The sequence below is a fragment of the Lipotes vexillifer genome, unplaced genomic scaffold (genome assembly GCF_000442215.2).
Source record: "Lipotes vexillifer unplaced genomic scaffold, Lipotes_vexillifer_v1.1 scaffold79, whole genome shotgun sequence".
In the NCBI taxonomy this organism is placed as follows: Eukaryota; Metazoa; Chordata; class Mammalia; order Artiodactyla; family Lipotidae; genus Lipotes; species Lipotes vexillifer.
Window position 1 is genome coordinate 70209 of NW_006775678.1, and position 14360 is coordinate 84568.

Below are 14360 nucleotides of genomic sequence, written 5' to 3' on the forward strand. Positions count from 1 at the left end.
GGCAGATTTTTAATTAGACATAGTGATAGGTGGGTAGAAATAAGAAAACGGGGGCTCTCTAAAGGAGAAAAGAGCGAGAGAGCATAAGGAATTCGATTTTATTTTTGTAATTAATTGGAACTCAAAATGTTCTAATATGTGAGAAAACCAATATTCTGTAAGAGTTTCTCAGAGGACTGCTCTCCAACATGTTCTACTAAAATGGTTGTAACACTAGAGATACCTTCGAGAACAGTGGATTTCCATTAAGAGACTCTGCTCTTCTGATGTTTTCAACCCCACACTGAAATCAAATGAGAAAAGGGAGGAAAAACACATACACGTTTTATTTTCCTTTTTTTTTTTTTAAAGAAACTACTACAAAAAATAAAATAAAATAAATAAACATACATACATACACAACTCGAAGTCTTAGTACCAAAGTGTTCCCAGACTACCCAGAAATGAAAAACAGTCCCGGGACCAGACATAGACGCTGATTTTCACCCCTTTATCATAAAATTGCTCTTCAATTTCTATTCCTTCCCTCATCCCATTACCTTCCCATGGGTGCTTTGTTTCCATACCATTTTTGAGGTTTGTATCTGATAGAATAGTCAAGTAATTTAAATCTTCTTACCATTCTTTTTTCAGTCTACCTTTCTAATTCATACTTTTACAGACTCTATCTAAGCAGAACGTTGCTTTAATGACTTAAATCTTTACACATGTTTTGATTCCAAGTTCCAAGAGAGGTAAATTAATTTAACGTATATTGAAACTAGACTGGATCCAATATGCAGAGTTGGGTTTTTAAATATATTCTTACATAGAAAAATCTAAATTAAAAACCTAAGGATTGTTTACAACCATCCCTGCTCCCCTCTCCAAAAATATACAGTTGATTCCAGCTAATTATCCCCCAAATAACTGAGAAATATCTAATTCTTATTTACTCAGGTAGCTAGGATCTTCTCTTTCCCCTTCTGAAATGCTGATGGCTTTTTTGTTGCTTTATCTTTTACGTTAGAAGACTGGGAAGGGGAAAATGGTGAGATTCAGCAAACACATAGTTCTCAATTTAAAAAGAGATCGATCATATTCCAAAACTTCATGTAGAAAGTAACAGCAGGATAACCAGTTGGTCAGTGTTCTCAAACACTGTTTTTTTTCTTTCTGGCCACACTGCATGGCATGCAGGATCTTAGTTCCCTGAGCAGGGATCGAACCCGTGCCCCCTGCAGTGGAAGTGAGGAGTCTTAACCACTGGACCACCAGGGGAGGCCCAAGTGTTCTCAAACACTGTTCATGGGAGACTTAAAGGATGTATTTCTGTAGGACAATCCAATAAAATATGTACCAACATTTACATTCCATTGCTAGGAATTATTTCTAAGAAAATAATTGGAAAAATGATGTTTATTACAGAGCAGTTTATGAAAGCAAAAAATCAGAAACATCTTAAATGTATACCTCCTAGAGAAATGGAAATAAAAACAAAAATAAACAAATGGGACCTAATGAAACTTCAAAGCCTTTGCACAGCAAAGGAAACCATAAACAAGACCAAAAGACAACCCTCAGAATGGGAGAAAATATTTGCAAATGAAGCAACTGACAAAGGATTAATCTCCAAAATTTACAAGCAGCTCATGCAGCTCAATAACAAAAAAACAAACAACCCAATCCAAAAATGGGCAGAAGACCTAAATAGATATTTCTCCAAAGAAGATATACAGACTGCCAACAAACACATGAAGGAATGCTCAACATCATTAATCATTAGAGAAATGCAAATCAAAACTACAATGAGGTATCATCTCACACCATTCAGAATGGCCATCATCAAAAAATCTAGAAACAGTAAATGCTGGAGAGGGTGTGGAGAAAAGGGAACACTCTGGCACTGCTGGTGGGAATGTGAATTGGTACAGCCACTATGGAGAACAGTATGGAGATTCCTTAAAAAACTACAAATAGAACTACCATACGACCCAGCAATCCCACTACTGGGCATATACCCTGAGCAAACCATAATTCAAAAAGAGTCATGTACCAAAATGTTCATTGCAGCTCTATTTACAACAGTCAGGTTATGGAAACAACCTAAGTGCCCATCGTCGGATGAATGGATAAAGAAGATGTGGCACATATATACAATGGAATATTACTCAGCCATAAAAAGAAACGAAATTGAGCTATTTGTAATGAGGTGGATAGATCTAGAGTCTGTCATACAGAGTGAAGTAAGTCAGAAAGAGAAGGACAAATACCGTATGCTAACACATATATATGGAATTTAAGAAAAAAAAATGTTATGAAGAACCTAGGGGTAAAACAGGAATAAAGACAGAGACCTACTGGAGAACAGACTTGAGGATATGGGGAGGGGGAAGGGTGAGGTGTGTTAGGGCGAGAGAGAGACATGGACATATATATACTAACAAACGTAAGGTAGATAGCCAGTGGGAAGCAGCCGCATGGCACAGGGAAACCGGCTCGGTTCTTTGTGGCTGTCTGGAGGGGTGGGATAGGGAGGGTGGGAGGGAGGGAGAGGCAAGAGGGAAGAGATATGGGGATATATGTATATGTGTAACTGATTTACTTTGTTATAAAGCAGAAACTAACACACCATTGTAAAGCAATTATACTCCAATAAAGATGTAAAAAAAAAAAAAGAAAAAGTATACTAATACATTTTTAATGTATACATAATACATTTTTAAGAGGAAAAAAAGTTACAAAAACAGTGCAAATAAAATACCATTTTTACTAAATGTGTAGAAGAAAACCACTTTCATTAAGATACGCGCACATTTAGAGGGAAAAGGGGACTCATTTTTAACAAAATATTAACATATCTCTCGGGGGTAAGAGTCTGAGTGAGTTCTACTCTCTATGTCCTACTTCTCTGAAATGAGTTCTTTATTATTTTTATTATCAAAAAGCAATAATTTCTATTTTGGGCAAAAATTTCAAACTACTTTTTAAAGAAAGTTAACACTTTTAAATGTAGTGTATTCTCCCTTCAAAATAATGAAATCAATTGCAGTAGATGGTTTTCTTTATTCTCTATATAGGCTAATATATTAGTCACTAATAATCCATTTGATTACTAAGGGATGACCTCAGTTTGGTAATATGAATGAATGTGAATTATCATGCGATACAAACAAAAATTTGTTTTCCAAATACACTGGTATGAACTACCTTTGCACTTCAGTTTTCTAGCAAGGTCACCATTAGCCAAGGTCATTGCTGGGATATAGAAGGCATCATTTTTTTGTTTTGTTTTGGCTGTGCCGCATGGCATGTGGGATCTTAGTTCCCCAACCAGAGATCGCCTGTATCTGTAGTGGAAGTGCAGGGTCTTAACCACTGGACTGCTGGGGAAGTCCCTAGAAGGCATCGGCAAATGAAGTCCATAGACAACCCTACAACCTCATGTTAGCCAACTACAACTTTCCCATAAATTCCTTATCAGAACTACTGACAAGTAACTTAGGCACCCTCCACCTTCATCAATGTGTGATTGATGACCAGTACATCCGTACAAAAACCTGTGGGGTCGGGTGCTGCTAAAGCTTTCCCCCAGTCCACTCTCCACCCTTCCTTGCACCTGCCACCTGGTCCCAGAGAGGGTGAAGAATCCTTCGAGGCCAGGGCCCCATCCATCACACGTGGGGTGACCAGGGCCAAGAGGTCTGGTGGAAGATGAGAGGGAAGGGCTCCTTGGGTCCCAAGGGTTCCACAATTCCCATAGAAACAATGCTAAGAAGTGGACTCAGGTTTCAGGCCGGCCCTCAGAAGCCCTGAGATGGGTCAACAATAGTTTTTCTCCATGTGAATGACAATCACATCCATCTTACATTACAAGACAACTCAGAATGGTATTTGTTATTTCAATAACCAGACTGCTCACAACACAGTAGCAAAGAGCTAATTAAGTGAGTGCATACAGAGGTCAAGGAAGTAACACATACTGTGCCAGTGTTCATTCCACGCCCTTCTCTTAAATGGCGATGACTCCTATGTGCCTCGAAACCCAACCAGAAGCAGTGTAACAGCCCAAGTAAAGGGCACTATTAGGTGAAGAGGAGGAATTATAGAACAAGAAAATTCTTTTCCTCCAAACTGGTGAGAAGTATAATTATTTTTTTCTTAAGGAAATGTAGTTTTTATTATTTTCAACGGGTAGAGTAACTCAAACTAAACAAAATGATATTGCCTGCAGTGATCCCTGGGCTGCCTAGTTTTACAAAGGCACAAGAGTGCTTTCCCACTGCAAACATGCAATTAAGTTGATGTGTTCAGATCGTACTCAGATGAAATATTATTCAGAACAATGAGGCCACAGTACCTGCAAACATATATACTGAACAATAGTTTTGAATGATACAATTAGATCACTGCAGAGAGAGTTTCCTTTTAAAACAAATCACAATGGGATTGATAACCACACTTACCTCACTGGCTAGAACTTGAGAGTATTCGATGTCCAGTTCATACAGCGTTTCAATGTGATCGCTGGTAAATGCTATCGGAACCAAAAGGATATTCTTCCTCCCCCTCTCACAAAGCCCTCTAATGGCCTCGTCTGTCAGAGGACCCAGCCAGGGCATCGGGCCAACCTGTGAGAAAGGAGGATGAATGCACACAGGGACCCACGTCTCACCACAGCCCACTGCCCTGGACATACACACACCTCCCTGTAAGAGTGAGGGCCACGTTTTACACCTTCTCTAATGGGTTCTGGTATTTCTATATTAAGCTTGAATCCTCGAAATTGGCAAAATATAAAAAAAAAACAATTTCTATGATTACAATTAAAAATAATCTACTGTTTCAATGGAATCAAGGAATTCCAGTAGTCACTTGATGGTCCCTCCATCTTATTTGCTTGCAGAGTTCTTTCTGCTCATGGGAGCAGTCAGGTTACAGAACATCTGCCTACGTGAAAGGGCCCAATCTAATCATTTTATAACTATGTCCTAAAATACACATCCTCAAGAAAGCTGACTGCCTGCAGATGTGTGGAAGCCACCTACCTTGGACTGCCAAACCAGTCTGTAGGGATTGGAGTAACCCAGCTTATCCATGACTCTCTGGACAGTGGCGCCCACCTCCTGAGGATAGGGGTCCCCTCTGTTGACCACCTGCAACAGAGACACGGGTGTTCAGTCACCAACACTGTGAAGGGTTCCGAGAGCCTTGGACTGTGCGGTGAGGTGGCGTGAGCCCTGGACCTGAGGCCGCCCCTTGTCTTCTGCGCTAACGACCATGCCATCTGAGCTCAACGCCCAACTTCCTTGGATCGATTTCATCAGCCAAAGGAGAACACTGTACTCAATCATCTCTAAGGTCCCTAGGAACATGTCAAATTCTGTGTCCATGTTATTCGTGGGAGATTGACAATGTATGACGATGGAGGATGGGTTTCTTCAATCCCCCATCTGAAACAGGGAAAATGAGACAGAAAAGCTGGGAAGGAAGAGGCAACAAGGGATGGGCCTTCACTCTTGGTAGTCACCTGTGGGGCTGATTTTATTTCATTTTATTTTATTTTTATTTTTGGCTGCGCTGCACACCTTGTGGGATCTCAGTTCCCCAACCAGGGATTGAACCCGGGCCACGACAGTGAAAGCCTGGAATCCTAACCACTAGGCCACCAGGGAACTCCCTGATTTTAGAAATGAAATTGAAAGAGTGCTGTATGGACAGTGTACAGAACTACTGAGTCTATGGGGACCAGGTGGACACAGAGTAAACACTAGTGGAATAAGAGAAAGAAGCAGCATGCGGGCTCAGACTTCAGGCTCCTCAAGAGCATGGCCTGTGCCTTCTAATTCCTTTTCCCCAGTCTTCCCACAACAGCGGACCGTGGCAATGCTTTGTGCACAATATCTGTAAATGCTACTCACAGCCAGAACAGCTTGCTAATACCTCTGAAAATGTTCAGTAGAAATGTTACTTTTACTTCTTTAATATTTAGTTGTGTACTAACTCCCTAACCCCCTTACCCTGCTTTATTTCTTCCCATAGCACTTATTACCTCCTAATATTCCAGATTATTTTCTTATGTATTATGTTTATTATCTGCCCCCCTTCCCCCATTCTCTGGAGGCAAAGATTCTTGTCTATTTTGTTCATTGCCATATCTTATGATAGAGGATAGAAGACTGCCTGGAATATAGTAGGTGTTCAACAAACATTGTCGAAATAAAATGATGAACCTTTTCATGATATTACTAAAAGTTAGTTTGCCATTAGAAACATAAATGTAGAAGGAATGAGGGAAATATAAAGTCACCATTAGAACAGCACAGAAATATCCACTGATGGAGGCTAAAATTAGTGGGCAAAAGTCTGAGGAACCACAAGATATTTGCACCGTCTCAAAGTAGCTTGCCTAAGATATTTGTAATTACAGAGAGAAAAATAGTGACTTTATAATGGACAAATCCAGAAGATACCGCCTTAGACAAATGACCAGGGATCACGTCACGAGTAGTAAAACATACTGCCAGTGTGTTCCCCCGATATGCTACACTGAGGACAGACCACCCCAGGGGTTTTTCTCCTGATAATATACGACCTCAGTCTAATCATGAGAAAATATCAGACAAATCCAAATGGAGGAGCATGCTACAAAATAACTAACATGCTACTAAAATCACTCTTCAAAAATATCAAGGTCATGAAAGACAAGGAAAGTATGAGGAGCTGTCACAGACTGGAGGATCCTGAGGAGACGTGACAAGTAAATGCCATGTTATGTCCTGGATTGGATCCTGGAACAGCAAAGAGACAACTGAGGAAGAAGTGGTGACATCTGAGTAAGGCCTTCAGGTAACAGCGCTGTACCGCCGTTCGGTCCTTAGTTTTGATCACTGGACTCTGGTTATGTGAGATGTCAACATTAGGAGAAGCTAAGGGAACACCGTACTGTTTTTGCAACTTTTCTGTTAAGTCTAAAATGACTTCAACATAATACGTTTTTAAAAAGTCATTACGGGGAAAAAGTCATTAGAAGCGAATGCAGGGGAAAAAGAAGAGCTTGTGAGAACAGTCTTCTTGCTCGACAATCCCTCTGCCTTCCCTACCCCATCCTTATCCTCCTGACTTCATGGTGTTTCTCAGTCTCACCCAAGACCTTGGGCAGCAAAAAAAAAACCCAAATAAACAAACCTGGAAGCAGCATGTTCAGTCCCTGAGGGGAAGAACGGGAAGTGAGGTGAGAGACGAGAGGAGAGAAGGCAGCACCTGGAATCGTTCACGTATAAAAATGTGCTTCCGGGCTTCCCTGGTGGCGCAGTGCTTGAGAGTCCGCCTGCCGATGCAGGAGACGCGGGTTCGTGCCCCGTTTCGGGAAGATCCCACATGCCGCGGAGCGGCTGGGCCCGTGAGCCATGGCCACTGAGCCTGCGCGTCCGGAGCCTGTGCTCCGCAAATGGGAGAGGCCGCAACAGTGAGAGGCCCGCATAACGCAAGAAAAAAAAAAAAAAAAATGTGCTTCCTCCTTTCCTGGCTAGAGAGCTTCCCTTCTGGCACTTCAGACACGGCCTCATCACACACAGGACAGTTATAAAAAGGAGAAGCACAGAGCAAGAGGATGGACATGTGAAGAGAATTTGCACGGGACCAGAAAAGAGAACAGGCAGGCTTCCAGAAGAGAGAAATTTCTCTCCAGAGCTACCTACTGCTGAACGTGGCACCGCTTAGGTGACATGTAGGAGAGAGAAGCTGCAAAGGGCTTGCCCCTGGTGACCACCAGGTGGCAGCACAGACCAATTAGAAGAGTGGCCCCAGACACAACACTTGCATTAACTCCATTATCCCTGGAGTTAAAACCTTAATAACACCGAAGAAAATGTCGTTCTCTACGTCTCCAGCTTTGAAAGCAATGTTTTTGGGTACAACGCTGGTTCTAAGCTGATGAAACTGGCTGCTTATCCCAAGCACTTCTGTAAATCATACATACACCAGCTCCATCATTCTTGTCTCCACAAATGCAACAGTGAAGGCACAGATGCGGTATCTTAATGAACACCCAGTGTAATATGAGAAACTCAGCAGCAACCAGATCATAATTTGACACACTCTATATTCACTGGCCAAAATGTGCTCCCTAGCCTTGGCAAATTAAAAACTAATCACTTCCGGGAATTCAAACAGCCCAAGTCTTGAGGACAAAAGAATGGGGTTGAGGGCTTCCCTGGTGGCGCAGTGGTTGGGAGTCCGCCTGCCGATGCAGGGGACGCGGGTTCATGCCCCGGTCTGGGAAGATCCCACATGCCGCGGAACGGCTGGGCCCGTGAGCCATGGCCTCTGAGCCCGCGTGTCCGGAGCCTGTGCTCCGCAACGGGAGAGGCCACGACAGTGAGAGGCCCGAGTACCGCAAAAAAAAAAAAGAATGGGGTTGAGAGTGCTCGGCTCTACAATCCAACACCCTGAAACATCAGGCTGAGTTCCTTCAACAGGGCAGGCAAAAAGCGGTCTCCTTTTAACTGTCCCACTTATTAAAAATTCTTATGTAGGAATATATCTTCAAGTTACCATTTTTAAAGGGACTTATTAGGACAATGTCTATTCACAATAGTATAGTCTGAATGAATTGTTATTAGGCTTCAAGAAATGAGTCTAAAATTAGCACCAAGTTCAGTTTGAGATTTTAGAGCTCCTGCTTGCACTGGGCTTAGGCCGAATGGAAGCTGAGTCCAGGTTACACATTTCGAAATCCTCTACCACTTGGTTATCCAACAGGATGTTCTTACTTACAGACATTGGCAGCGAGTGAGCAGAAAAAAGAATGACCACCTCGCGTCTCTTCTCAAGTGGAAAATGGTCCAGTTCTTTCAGAATGTGGTCGGCAAAGCACTGTGGGAACACCAAGAAAGGGGGATAAGGAGGGAGTGGGAAGGAAGACATGGAAGGAAAAGAAAATCTTTTTCAAATGAGAGCGACACCAAAACTCTCAGAGAAGCCCTCAAACATCAGAACTGTCTTTGTAAAAAAAACTGCAAACCGTACAGTCTCTCTTGCTTTGGTTCATCATCAAAATGGCTCATAACGGTTTCAGGGGCCTGGGGAATTTGATGGGAAACTTCTAAAGCTCGCTAATGGCTCACTGAAAACGAACGCTCTGGATGCTTCCCCTTGGGAGGCACAGGGCACACTTCCAGATGGAAAGGAAACACAGATGGGAAGGAGAAGCTGTTTTAAGACCTCTCATTTGCTCGGCTAGCAGGAAAACAGCTTACAGGGTCTTACTAAATCTCCCTTAGCTTGGCTTTCAGGCATATCACATTAAAATACATTAGACAGAAATAACAGAGGAATAAGAAAATATGATTCTATTTTTACGACCTTTTCCTCACTGAGTCAATCTTCATGACAGCCTTCATAACAACAGATGAGAGGTTGTACAACTCTCGCTAAATCCACAGAGGGGGGAGCTGAGGCTGACTGGGGGGCCCGTTCAGCCCGCTCAGCCGCATGGCATCTGCGGAACCTGGGCTAGAACGCAGCCCCCCTTCCTCGTCACATCTCTCTCCACCAGACCAGTTAATTCCCTTCCTTAGTTGGCACTTCCCCCAGTCACAACAATAGGTGCTGAAATACCAGATCTGAAGAGGCTTTCTTTTATCTCACTCTTTAATCACTCTGTCATTTAACTTATAAAGCAAATGCTACAAAGGACATTAATGGGTCAATTGACAAAATTGGAATATGAATGTAGATTAGATAGATTTAAGTATCAATGTTAAATTTGCTGAAGTTGAATATTGTATCATTGTTATGGAAAAGAATACGCCTGCTGTTTAGGTGTAAAGCGTGGTTCTATAAGTCTGTATGTATGCGTGTGTGTGTGTATGTATGTATATATATATATAAAAAACATTCTCAAAAGGTTCAGGAAAAAAATTATGTATACATAGACACACATACATATGCATACACACACACAGAGCATGCAAATGATAAAGCAAGTGGGATAAATGTTATTAATATGTGAATCTAAACAAAGAGAGTTTCTTATATACTATTCTTAGTCTTGTAACTTTTCCAGTACTTGAAATGATTTCCAAATAAAAAGGCTTTTAAAGCATTATTAAAAAAAATTATAAAGGACAATTTACCAGAACCATGTAAATTTGTACTTGTTGGCATTTTGATATATCAGTGGTTAATACTATAGGATGAGCAAATTATTACCTAATAAATATCGGGATATTATTAATCTTTCCAGAACCCACAAAATTTGACAAATTAATGCTCTAAGGCACAAAACGGTGCCTAGAGAGTTAGCTCCCTTTTCAAAATTTATAATTTACCTATAGAGTCGATGTGATAGGATTAGATTCAGACAAAAGCAATATTTTCTGGTGGTCTCTGCAGTGTTTGGAGACTAAGGATGCTCAGAAAAGACTTTGTATAAAAGCCTAGATAAGGAGGCCCAATGCAAAGTTTAAGTAGGAGCCTGGAACATACATTTACACCAAATATTCCAACAGCCAGATAGAGTAGTAAAATGACTATTTTGAGTAATTACTACCTATAATACGTATCGATAGAAATGTAGACTAAACACAAAATTTTTAGTTTCAGTTTTTACTTTTAGTTTTTGTTTAGTTGGGGTTTTTTTCTATTTCCACTAGATATCAAATCTCCTCACGTAATCGTCATGATACTAATAAAATCTAACCATAAATTTTTGTTTCCTCAAAATTTTAGTAGTATTTTTTCCTTTTATCATCTTGCGTAACTGCAAGTAGAAACACAATTTGTGACAGCTTACAACAGAGTCAGCCTTCATCAAAATAGAGGAGCCGTGGGCGAGCAGAAGTGTTCCTGAAATCATCTAAAATCCATCTGTGGTATTTTCTATGCGCAATCCCTCTGCAGAATGGAAAAAGCAGGCGGCTCTGAGAGCCTTCAATCACACCATATAGGAGGGCAGATAAATGCCTCTAAAATTCCCTTTCATTTTATGAAGGGAGACTTCCTCAGTGAAGAGACCTTTCCATCTTTCTGCTTCCCTCCTTTTCAAAGGACTGAATTTTAATGCAAATCTAATTACTCCCTCAATTAGGGCAGGCAGATGCTGTGCAGATCCCTCGGTTCTCTGCGACCACATGTCAGTGCTAACCTGAAACCTCCCTTGTTTCCAATCACAGGCCTCCAAGAGCAGAACAGGCAGGCCAGGCTGGGGCTCAGGCGGTCCGGACTGGACCCAGCAAAGAGCAAACTGGGAGAGAGGTGGGGAGGAGGACACCACACTGAGACCAAAACTACACCCATCCCTGAGGGAAGGTGCCTCCTTTTCACTTCGCACTTTTTACTTAAAACTGGATTTCAACCTAAGCGTTAACCCTTGACAGCACCTACAGGCCTAAGGAAAACACCGTCTGCTCAGAGGCGAGCCGGCCTGCTTTCAATGATGTCTACCACCATCTAGTGGTTATCGATTTTAAGTTACTCCAGGCTTCAAAAAAGTGTTAAGCTGGTATTTTGCCAGAGACGGTCTGAGGAATGAAAAATAAACGGATGAAATCCACATCACTTAGTATTTCTTCTACCTAAACTAACTCGAAGGTAGAAACTTCCACCAACAGAACAAAATAATATTTGTTTGATCAAGGACAATAGCCAGTAGTACTCCCCTATTCAAAGGGCGAAAAAGTACATAATAACACCAATTCAAAGCTTTAGAATTGTAGCTTTAACCGATTCTCCTAAAATCAAACATCTATTACTATAAATATTATAAATATAAACTATGTAGGAGAAATTTGAAATTTCTTTTAATATATGAAACTTTCTCAATTGAAATGTTAAATTTATTCTGTCTCAGAACATGTAGATATATTATCTTTAAAATTTTTTAATCTTTTGGTATTTTAAAGGATTTAGAAAATAGAGGATCTATTTGTCAGCTGTTCAGTCTATGAATGGAGATTAAATGAAACAACTTGCATAATCTTTTTTTTTCCTTGCATAATCTTTAACGTTCTTTTGGTCACTGTGAAACACAAAACTCAAAACATAATTCTGCCATGGTCTGTAACTAATACTATTAATCTGAAGAAAGAAAAGAGTTTACCCTTTAATCTTTAAATTTATTTCCTCCTGTCATAATAAATCAAGACTCTAATACCTTTTGTTAATCCCCAGCACACAATTTAAGTAAGAGAACAGTAAGATTCAGGACACCCACAGACCAGGCAGGGACAAGAACCTGACTCACACCAGAAGCTGGGGTGACAGACGCAGCTGGCAGTGGCTGGCTTACCTGAATGAGGAGGGGGTGTGTGGGCCACCTGTCAATCGTGCTCCACTTCATCGTGGGCTTCTTGCCCACTTCATTATAGTATCTGTAAATGGCATTTAAGCTGCTGCCTGAAATATACAGGGGCCACTTAGTACACGCATGTGGGCTATGGTGAAAATAAAAAACAGACTAGTAAAAGCAGTAATAAGTTCAAAGTAGGTAAGTCTGCACTGAATCAGTCTAATTACAATCACTTCAATACTCTAAAATGCATATAGATTTAACTACCCTGCAAATGAAGATCACTAAAAAGCAATCAATTTCAATGGCCTTTCAAAGAGTATCAAGGCCACTTCTCTAGAGAAGCACAATGGCAGCGGATTTATGAAATACAAGCAGTCATTATTTGCAAGGACCAAGTCTTACAATTGAAAGCATGTTAAATTTTTTTCCCATTATGAAGGTAATCAACCCCATTTACAGAAAATGTAGGGGTGGGAAAGAAAGCAAAAAAGAAACTGGCCATGACCCCAGCATGCTAATACAGTCATTGTTTTATTCTAAGGTAGTTCTTTCCAATTATTTTTCTTTACAGCTGTTTTGTTTTACAAAGTTATACTTTTTAGGACATGTGCAGTTTTGTATCCTGAGTATTTAGGGCATTTTTACTTAGTATTATGAGATGAATATTTTCCACATTATAATAAAAGCTTTATAACCATCCTTTTTAATGGCTTGTTTGATAAGAAGAGCAGCTTATTAAGGTTTCTAAGCACATTCTCTGTTTTTACCTGCTTTATAAAATTATCATCATTCCCTAGAATAAGTTAAATGAATACCAAATCCTTACAGGTAATCTAACAAAACTTGTATTTCTAAACGAGAGACGGAAACCATGAAAATTTGAAGACTAAGGGAAAGCAGATGGTGCCAACCCAGTGCAATTTTTTTCCTGGCCTAGAGGAGCTGGCACTGGAGCCAAGCCTTAATCCTAGGAAACTAACCCTAACATGGGGCCTCCTCTTCAATCTTCACATGGGTCAAACGCTCCAAAACATTGCCACGCTTCCCAACACCACCGGTTTCTCCATGAGAATTATTAACCAGTTAGGTCTCCAAATTAAAATGCTAGCCAGGAAAAAGCCATATTTAAATCACATGTACTCTCAGGCTAAGGCTCAATTTTCAAAAAAATAATTGGAGTTCCATTTTTCTGAGCAGAATACAATGAGTCAGATAAATCCAAATTGAGTCCATTCCAGGTTCAAATACCATCCCTCCAGAAATCACAAAGCAGTCACCACCATCTTCACATTGCAAACCACATTTCACAGGTGAACAGCATCTTCAGATGTACAGAAGGACTTCGAGAAGCCACAGCAGGTCTTCTGAATCACTCAGAAGCATGCAATGAACTATCAAAAGTAGTAATTAAGGGAAAAGCGTAACTAAAAAAGTTGCATGATTAAAAAAAGTGATTGATACATAGAATATACTGCTGCTGCCACAATATGTGTCTAAATAAAACAACAGATAAATGACACTCTAGTGGCCTCAAAGAATGAACATACTTCCCAAAGGCTTTCACATCTCTGAAGTAGGGATGCACCTGCCCTTACACCAGAAGCAGTAGGGAAAAGCTGCAGACACTACTGTTTTAAACACACTGCTAGAGCCACAGCTGTGAAATGAAACCCTAGTCAATCCTTTGCCATATAAATAACCATCTTCTGAACTTGTTTAATTTTGAGAGTGGACATTTACATGTTGAGTTATATTTTTGAAAGCCCGGCCAAAGTATAGTTTAGAAATTTATAAAATCTGATTTATTCTCCAATAACGTTACCAGACATTTTAAAGTTACTGAGGTACATATCCAAAAGGAATCACAGTTCAAACTCCTGAGGGTGTCTGAGAACTCAGACATTTTCACAGGTGCTCTGAATAAATATTTAAGGCACACACCAGGCTTCCAAGATTTCTTCCAGTAGCCTTTTGTTTTCTCCTTATAGTTATAGAAATAATATGCACTAATGTCCAAAAGCAATTTGAGAGTAAAAATGTGCTGACCGCAAGCCTTGAGAAAGGATGTAAACAAATGTATTTGTGG

General features: G+C 40.5%; 1 protein-coding gene across 2 annotated transcripts in view; it reads right to left on the reverse strand.

The window, feature by feature from the left end:
- FECH (ferrochelatase) overlaps positions 1-14360 on the reverse strand; it is a 40067-nt gene that overhangs the window by 383 nt on the left and 25324 nt on the right. For both annotated transcript variants that reach the window (XM_007450104.1, XM_007450103.1), the window contains 5 exons: positions 12272-12378; positions 8758-8856; positions 5028-5135; positions 4446-4610; positions 224-283 (listed from right to left, as the gene is read on the reverse strand). In XM_007450104.1, the coding sequence (XP_007450166.1) occupies positions 224-283; positions 4446-4610; positions 5028-5135; positions 8758-8856; positions 12272-12378 (539 nt within the window). The remainder of the gene's footprint in view (positions 1-223; positions 284-4445; positions 4611-5027; positions 5136-8757; positions 8857-12271; positions 12379-14360) is intronic.